At 55.7% G+C, this 8,309-nt stretch overlaps 5 protein-coding genes across 5 annotated transcripts; 3 read left to right on the top strand and 2 right to left on the bottom strand.

Annotated features, from left to right (window-relative positions):
- Nucleotides 1-90: 90 nt before the first annotated feature.
- Nucleotides 91-1,473, top strand: BXZ73DRAFT_85952 (armadillo-type protein; the record flags this gene model as incomplete). Its single annotated transcript, XM_048024044.1, has 6 exons — nt 91-236; nt 283-314; nt 335-450; nt 537-638; nt 720-1,025; nt 1,078-1,473. Coding segments are annotated over 6 exons (1,098 nt in total), but the record flags the coding sequence as incomplete, so codon positions are not given.
- A 376-nt stretch (nt 1,474-1,849) lies between these two features.
- BXZ73DRAFT_63163 (cysteine proteinase) lies at nt 1,850-2,889 on the bottom strand (the record flags this gene model as incomplete). Its single annotated transcript, XM_048021758.1, has 4 exons — nt 1,850-1,909; nt 1,964-2,392; nt 2,449-2,586; nt 2,641-2,889. The coding sequence occupies 4 exons, from the start codon at nt 2,887-2,889 to the stop codon at nt 1,850-1,852; spliced, it is 876 nt and encodes a 291-aa protein (XP_047870428.1).
- A 388-nt stretch (nt 2,890-3,277) lies between these two features.
- BXZ73DRAFT_111927 (Aldo/keto reductase) lies at nt 3,278-4,683 on the top strand (the record flags this gene model as incomplete). The annotated part of the gene is made up of 9 exons (XM_048017425.1): nt 3,278-3,307; nt 3,365-3,511; nt 3,565-3,608; nt 3,673-3,852; nt 3,904-3,940; nt 3,990-4,051; nt 4,098-4,190; nt 4,250-4,403; nt 4,462-4,683. 9 exons carry the CDS (start codon nt 3,278-3,280, stop codon nt 4,681-4,683), a joined length of 969 nt encoding a protein of 322 aa, XP_047870427.1.
- A 469-nt stretch (nt 4,684-5,152) lies between these two features.
- On the top strand, nt 5,153-5,928 carry BXZ73DRAFT_111926 (uncharacterized protein; the record flags this gene model as incomplete). The annotated part of the gene is made up of 3 exons (XM_048017424.1): nt 5,153-5,275; nt 5,546-5,760; nt 5,874-5,928. 3 exons carry the CDS (start codon nt 5,153-5,155, stop codon nt 5,926-5,928), a joined length of 393 nt encoding a protein of 130 aa, XP_047870426.1.
- A 1,845-nt stretch (nt 5,929-7,773) lies between these two features.
- BXZ73DRAFT_111925 (uncharacterized protein) lies at nt 7,774-8,041 on the bottom strand (the record flags this gene model as incomplete). The annotated part of the gene is made up of 2 exons (XM_048017423.1): nt 7,774-7,893; nt 7,955-8,041. The coding sequence occupies 2 exons, from the start codon at nt 8,039-8,041 to the stop codon at nt 7,774-7,776; spliced, it is 207 nt and encodes a 68-aa protein (XP_047870425.1).
- Between the last annotated feature and the right edge of the window lie 268 nt (nt 8,042-8,309).

Here is an 8,309-nt window from a genome sequence, read left to right as displayed (position 1 = left end):
ACATATTTAACCTCTTGAACAGTAACACTACTATCATCTGGACCTGAGGTCCAATACGTCGCATTGCGCAATATTCTTCTCATCATCCAGCGAAGACCTTCTGTGCTGAAGAACGATGTCAAAGTCTTCTTCTGCAAGTACAACGACCCAATATACGTCAAATTGGCGAAACTGGAGATCATGTACCGCCTAGCGCGAGAAGAGAATGCGCGAGAAGTACTAGCGGAGCTTCAAGAGTGAGCTGATTCTAGTGTAACTCATGCTCTTACTGACCGCATGCAGATACGCGTCTGAAGTTGATATCGACTTTGTCCGTAAAGCTGTCCGTTCATAGGTCGCTTGGCCATCAAAGTACAGCCAGCCGCAGACAGCTGTATACAGGCCCTGCTTGACCTCATCGAGACCAAGGTCACCTACGTTGTTCAAGAAGCTGTCATTGTCATCAAGGATGTGTTCCGACGGTACCCTGGGAAGTACGAGGGCATCATTCCCAAGCTTTGCGAGCACCTCGATCTCCTGGATGACCAGAATCCAAGGCTGCGGTGATCTGGATTATTGGGCAATTTGCCAACCGCATCGACAACGCGGACGAGCTGATGGATGACCTCACTTATACTTTCCTCGAAGAACCCACAGAGGTTAGTTTCACCGTTCCTCGCAACGTGCATTGATCCACATGGCTTCACTGGCGTGCGCGTGCAACGTGATGGTCGACATAGGTACAACTCGCGCTCCTCACGGCTGCTGTCAAGCTGTTCATCTACAAGGCAACATCGGACACCACCAAGTCTCTCGTTCACAAGGTTCTCAAGTGGGCGACGGAAGAGGTTGATAACCCCGACCTACGCGACCGCGGTTTCATGTACTGGCGCATGCTTGCTATCAACCCTGCGGTGGCGGGCGAGATCGTTCTCGCCGAGAAGCCCGCCATAACGACCGACGCAGATCGGATGGACCGCGGCGCGCTGGACCAGCTCCTGCTGCACACTGGGACGCTCGGAAGCATTTATCACAAGAACCCTGAGGTACGGCAGCCTTCGTCCTGCCCAAGCTGCCCGCGCGCTAACTTTATCGCAGACGTTCATTCGCAACGCAACGGGCAAGGCCCTGGCCGACAGTCCCGCGCTGAACTCGCTCTCTCGCCAGGTTCTGGTCCCCCTTGCGCGCTCCCATGGTCTACCGAACACGGTGGTTGTCTCTGGCCCCGGCCCCGCCGAGCCTGCGAAGGCGAGCAACGGCGAGCTCGTCGCGACCGACACGAACGGCGCCGCGGCGCATGACGGCTCTGCCAAGCCCGGGCCGTCGGCGTCGAGTACATCCCTAGAGTCACCGATGATCGGGAACGACGACGACGAGGGCGTGGTGTCACCCCCGGTGTCTGCGGACCCATACGCGGGGCTGAACAACGCTTTTGGCGGGTACGTGGCAGACGAGCCGCGGCCGCAGGGCCAGGACCTGCTGGATCTGATTTAGGGTGGAGGGCTTGTATATCATTATACGGATGTAGTGTATCATTCTATCAATGCGCACACGTTGTTTTGACGACCTGTACAGTATATTGGTGTGTGGCGAGAACGTGAGGACGATCACGGAGCAGCCAGGTGAAGGAACACCAAATGGCATGACGCAACACGGCCCAAGCCTGAGACCGCCTGCAAGCCGCTGTACATAGGTTCATCGACACTGTCATGCGAGTCTATAAAACTACATATCAAAATCCCTGTCGTACACGGCATGCTGTCAGGTCTCGTATATGGCGACCCGATCCCCAGAAAGATTCCCACTTGGCGGAGGGTGTGCCCTATTATGTTTCGCAGCTGCATATCGATCTAAACACCGTCTAATGATATCAATGAAAGGCAGCCTTGATGGTGTTCAGCACTGTTTTAGGCCTGAGTGAATTGTAGTGCTGCGGTAAACTGTCAGCGCCAAATGCTCGACCTCGAGATTGAGACATCATTACCTCCCCCAGACCATATAGTCTTCGATGATAACTGATGTAGACCCGTTTGTCACCCGGCGGTAAAACAGACCCAACAGGCTCATGAACGACCACCGGAGGCTGACCACCCTGTACGACGTGTATGGGAACATTGTATACGCGACTGAGAGCTTGGATCTCTGGTTCCCCGCCCCAGATGGCGGTGTCTCGCATCCTAGTGCAGTAACCCTCGAACTGGGCTCGGGTCATCAGGCCGGAGTCGGTCGCGCCCGCAGCATCCTCGCCAGCTTCTGAGGGGAGGAAAGGCAAGAAATCATCGGGATGGCTGTGGATATAGCTTGCAGCAGACATTCGAGTCGCGGCGTAATTCGCTTGTCCGGACGGGAGGATTCCAAGAAGGGACAGTTGATCCGCCACAGCAGAAAAGAGACAATGTCCGTCCGGAGTGATCTGGAGAGAGCACAGATATGAGGAACGCAGCAATGATGCCGATTCCCGTTCCACACCTCGAACATCGTGAGGCCCAGTTCTTCGCAAGTCTGTTTGATGCTCGCCTCCTCTTCCTTGGTTTCGCGTTGGATGCGGGCGTCCGCCTCCGTGTCGTTCGGGGCGTAGCTGTCCACGAGAGCAGCAGCTTTCCTAGCCTAAGGCACGGCACATTTCAGCGAGTGTCTATAGGGATGCTGGTATGCACGCACCTGGCGAGCTTTGAAGCGCGCTTTGCTGTCTTTCTTCGCAGCATCTTCCGCGCTCTCAGCGACTTGGTTTATCTGCATTTCTTGCAGCACTGTGGCAGACTCTTGACGGACGGTGCCGTTTTTGGAGTCAAGTTGGGCCATGAGGTCATCCATTAGAGCGTCGTCGTCGGCAGTTGGCTCGGGAGGAGATGTTGAATGCGGAGGAGAGAGCGCCTTCTTGATCTTGTTCTTGATCTTTTTCGGCGCCATGGTGCGACTTCCACAGGGCCCAAGCAGACTGATGAAGCTGCAAGACGCAAGATAGGGATTCTATCAAAGGAAACGAGCAGCAAAGAATGTCTCACTCACGGGCCCACGGTTGTGGGAGAAAGCCGGCGGTGCTGCGCTCGCGGTGCGAAACTTACCCCAGGTTGAAGGGATCCCACACAAGCGCCGACGAACTCACACCGAGTTCGGGCCGGGCCCGTCATTCGTACGGTAGAGGCCGCCGCTCTCCTCCCTCGGCGAGTGCGACTGGTCTCACGCACTAGTATCTGCTCTAGATGTGTCTCATCGATAGCCCCCCGGCTCGCGCACATTCGTCTGCCCCCCACCACTCATCTTGTTCGTCTGCTGCATTTCTACATCCAGTTCCACCATGGTGCCCACCAAGGTTCCCCTGCTCTTCGTATGTCGAGCAGCATACCCCTCCGCCCCAAGCTAACGTTCATATCTTGTCTTGCAGGGAACCATGACGTTGGGAGAGCCGGGTAAGAACGGTGTCCGCATTCACGACCTCCAACAATGCCAGGAGATCCTCGATGTCTTCTTTGAGCATGGCCACAAAGAACTCGATACTGCGCGCATGTATGCTGAAGGGACGACCGAAGCGGTATGGGATCTTTGCTACGCACATACGAGATATTGAGGCGATTTTGCCCTTAGTACTTGTCGGAGCTCGACCTCAAGGGTGCTTCGGTGGACACCAAGTGCGTGCTTCCCCCAAACACGGAGCTTCAGCTGCAGATGCTCTCAACTCGGATGCCTTCTCAGGGTCTATCCAGTAAAACCGGGTGACCATGCTCCCTCTGCACTACGGGCCACCTTCCAAACCTCTCTCAAGGAACTTGGCGTCTCCAAGGTCAGAGTACTCTATTTGCACGCCCCGGATCGCAGCGTTCCCTTCGAAGATACTGCACGGGAAATGAACGAATTGTACAAGCAAGGGCTTTTGTGAGATACGCATCCCGCTGTATTCTCTTTTCGTCTCTCATTCCTGTGAAGCGAGATTTTCGGACTGAGCAACTATGCCGCTTGGGAGGTACGTCCTCTGGCCATTATCGCTTGCTCTACCCTGAAATGCGTTCCAGGTTGCTGAAATGGTCACCATTTGCAAAGCCAATGAGTGGGTGCAACCCAAGATTTACCAAGCGTGCGCCATGTTCTCTTCCCGATGAACTTTGCTCATCTCTCTACAGCATGTACAACGCAGTCACTCGCGAGATAGATGCAGAGCTCGTTCCATGTTGCAGAAAGTTTGGTCTTCGAATTGTTATCTACAACCCTCTTTCGTAAGTTGGCGTTGTGTAGATCCTACGGACGTGTTTCGAATACTGATGTGGAAGCGTAGAGGGGGTCTGTTTGCAGGGAAGATTTCGGCCCCTCACGCTGAAGCCCCCACAGGCGGCCGATTCGACGGAAGCACTGCAATGGGCAAGATGTATCGTGCACGGTACCTGAAGGAAGGCTATTTTGATGCATTGAACCATCTGAAGCCCATTGCCGTACGCCACGACAAACTTTCTTCCAGTTGTTTTCTCTTCTTACAGGTCCCGCACACAGGAGAAGCATCAGCTCCGCCTGACAGAGATTGCGCTCCGATGGTGCCAACACCATTCCGTCCTTACTCCGCAGGATGGTATCATCCTTGGAGCTAGTAGCGCCGCACAACTGAAGCAGAATCTCGAAGACTGCGAGAAAGGCCCTCTCCCAGAAGAAGTTCTCAAGGCGCTCGACGACGCTCGACTCATCGTGGGACCGAGTGTGCCTACGTACTGGCGGTAAAAGGACCAAAGACGAGATGAATTTGCACCGGTCAGTCGTGCGTGAAATCGGCGCGCCCACACTTGCTCATGCGTCAACGGATAAGCATAGTGCAGCATGTATGATTTGCAGTAGGAGCACAAGCGATGCTATCCTTCGAAGTTCCGACTTCTTTATCCTCATCAACGACGGCTTGAAACGCCTCGTCAGACATCGGCCATCCTGCGGCTGGTCCCTATGACGACATCGTGACAGCGCTACCACACCGACCAGTCGCAATGCTGGACTGTCGAGCTTCTGTCTGAGCACGCTGGAGCACCAGACTAAAGTCATGCATGCAAGAGTGCGTCATGCCTCTGGCACCCATGTTCGTTTACCGTGTCATTAAAATGCAGTCGACCAGGTATAAGAGCGGGAAGTGGGCGTAGTCCACTCCAACTCACAGGTCAAATCCCCACACTACTGCACGTCCTCCAGGAAGCGCACCACCATGGCTGGCAGCTCACTTGACACCAATCCGCCTACCGTTGACCGCCATATCACAGCCGGAGGCTGGGCGGTATTCGCCATCATGCTGATCAGCGACGCAGTCATGTTGTTTTGGCTTTTCACGGTGCGCTTTCGTACCGCAGCGAATGTGCATTCGTTGGAAAGACACTCTACTACTAGCGTCCCAGAGGAACCCCTTTGTTCCACCAAATCGCGGTCATCATTCTCACCGTTGCAACGATATCCTACTTCTCCATGGCTTCGGGCTCGGCTTCGTCCTAGTCATCGAAGAGTTCCCGCGAGGCATGGGGGGCACGCCCTTCCTTCCCATTTTATCATCACGCGATTCGCTCAACCATATTCTTGTTCCGCCGCCCGCGCCCCGCCGCTGTAGTTCGTGCGGTACATCCAATGGTTCATCACCTTCCCGCTCCTCCTCCTCGAGCTCCTTCTCACCACCGGCTTCTCTCTCTCCGGCATCTTCACCGCCGTCTTCATGGCCTGGGTCGCCGTCGGTTCCGGCCTCGTCGGCGCGCTCGTGTCGACCGGCTGCAAATGGGGCTACAGTCAACTCCCTCGTAACGCATACCCCTCGGGAACCGCCCAAAGGTATGCGTTATGTGGGGGTATGCGTTACAAGGGGGCGCCTCTCGTGGGAGTAGTCGCATGATGGCTTGACGCCGGATCCATGCACAAACTACTGCTCACCTCACGCACTCCAGGTCGCAAATCTGCCCACCCCAACAGCCTGATACCTACATACGAACAAATAAATAAGTGAATTAGATGTGTGTGTCCACCTTGTCCGCCTTCGTCCAAAAGCGCCCAAAACAACCCAGTTTGCATACCGCCCATCGGGCCCTCCAGTTGCCCCGCATACCGGGTGCAGCTTGCATCTAGGGAGATAGGTTCGTCAGCCTACAGAAAGGCTTGAAGGCTGGCGCATAGCTCCTGCAATCGCTTCTCAACAGCCTGCAGGAAGCCAGTTCAAAGAAAGGCAGTGAGGCCCAAGGGTGATCAATTGAAGGCAGAGTCACAGCGGCAACAGCGCACTTCCGGGCCCTCGGGAAGCCCACAAGCCGAATGTCACACGGGAAAATCAAGCCATCTTTGGGCGGTATGAGCATAGATTCTGGGCGCTAGTCCTGATTAGATAGGCATGTATGCGTTATGGACCCCCGGCCAACCTATGCGTTATGCGTTATGCCGGACCTATGGGTTATGCCCACTGCCCCAACTCGGGAACGGCCTCAAGCTATGCGTTATGCGTGACTATGCGTTATGGGGGGTATGCGTTATGAGAGAGTCGACTGTACTTCGCCTTCGCCCTCCTGGCGCTCTTCTACGTCTGGTACGTCCCACGCCCCTTTCTCGTCCCCCTTCGCCCCCCCTCTTCTCCCGCTCGCGCTAATCGTAGGCTGTCGCGCTCAACGCTTCCATGTCTGGCTAGTTCTAGCGCGAGGACCCTGGCCCACCACCATCTGGGGCCCACCGACGCGTCAATCCACTGTGCATGTGCCCCGCGGCGAACCTTTAGCTTTAGGCTCCGCGCACGCCCACACATGCACCGCTGCCGCACCGCCGCCTGCCCTCTCCCGCCCCGCATCGATCGACATCGGGCCCCAGAACCGTCGCTGATCTGCTTCCTCCTCCCCTCCCCTCCCCTCCCCCTGTGGCTGTCCGCCCACACAGGCACACCCTCCTGAGTTTGGCACGGCCCGCGCACGACGTAAGTTCGCCGCGGGCAGCGTCGTCACCCGCACCGGCTTCATCAGCAAAACGGGGGATTTGAAGATAATGCGTTGCAGTGCGTGATCAACGGCCGTATTGCATGGTAAGTAATCACAAGACATATCACGTATTACAGGGTGGTAGCCGTAGACGGCCATCGGTCGTCTGGCATGGCAATCTACCGCCTGATAGACGCCGGTTGGTCGGACAATTGTCTTCCCCCGCCACGCATTGTAATACATGAGGGTGCTGATGGCAATAAACGAGGGAGACGATGGCAATACCTGGCTGCACGCATTGCAGTTGTTCGACCATACACAAGGGGCGACATGGTAATCTGACACAATGATTTTAGACCCTTGTCATATGTTGGCATGTAAGACCGCATTTTGTAGCACACACAGGTTGCCACTGGTTGGATAGTGGTCGATTAAAACACGCAGTCATCATTCAGAAGAAGCTATCGGATCATGGCAAATATAATACGAGACTACTGGAGGTGTGGAGACGCAAGAACGAGAGTGAATCACGAGCTTTCCGCACTTTGAACATACATGATTAGTCATCTGTAAAATGAGACGGTGAGCGAGTGCTGCTGGAGACAAGTGCATACCATACATACCTGTCAATCATCGCCTGACGTGTAACCGACAGGCCCCTCAGTGTCCCAGGTCTTCTCTTCGCTGTCACTCTCTTCGAGCATCTGATCGCTTGTGGTCGGGGGACCCTCTGCACGCTTTTCGTGCCCACCCCCACAAAGCTCCCTGAGGTAGTATAAGTCAGTCGACGTCTCGAATCTCGATGAGCAGTGAGACTGCTCACATCCCAGTCCCCATGGGTGTCGCTCCTGGTTGGCTCACTTGTCAGGCAGAAGCGAACCTGCAATATACGTCAGAAGACGCCCGAAGACGTGTCCAAGGAGCTCACCAAAGCTGCAGTAGCGACAACGGAATACAGCCTGAAGCTGTTGGCGTCCATGACCGTCTTCTCCGCAACGGAGTTCTGGCCCGGCTGCTTCCGAGTGAGTAACCCACCCGCATCGCCGCGGATCGCAGCCGCCGAGTTGCCGTACCTTGAGTATCAACTGGCCCTTGAGGAGCCCCTTGCGAACCCGTGGCTTGGTCGGGTCGACCTCACTCAGACTCTCGCTGTTCCACATTCAGAGAATGCACGACGAGGGGGCAACGAGGACCATCGGCACGATGATCTGGGTGCATTTGCTGAGCGGCAAGGGCAGGATGTGCCTCTCCTTCGAGAGGCTCAGCCGGAGCGGGGCACTTGCCGTGAGTCCAACTGGAGGCACCAAGGGTAGCCTGACCGCATGATTGGTCCTCAGCTAGACACATTTGAATGAATGGGCTACGTACCGGTGTGCGCCTGCCACCTGGGCCCTGATCCCATTCTCCGAACCACCTGCCACCCGGGGA

This window comes from Epithele typhae (assembly GCF_022376455.1).
Source record: "Epithele typhae strain CBS 203.58 chromosome Unknown BXZ73scaffold_688, whole genome shotgun sequence".
Taxonomy (NCBI): domain Eukaryota; kingdom Fungi; phylum Basidiomycota; class Agaricomycetes; order Polyporales; family Epitheliaceae; genus Epithele; species Epithele typhae.
Note: the sequence above shows the minus strand (reverse complement) of the source record. Positions and strands in the feature narration are given on the sequence as shown.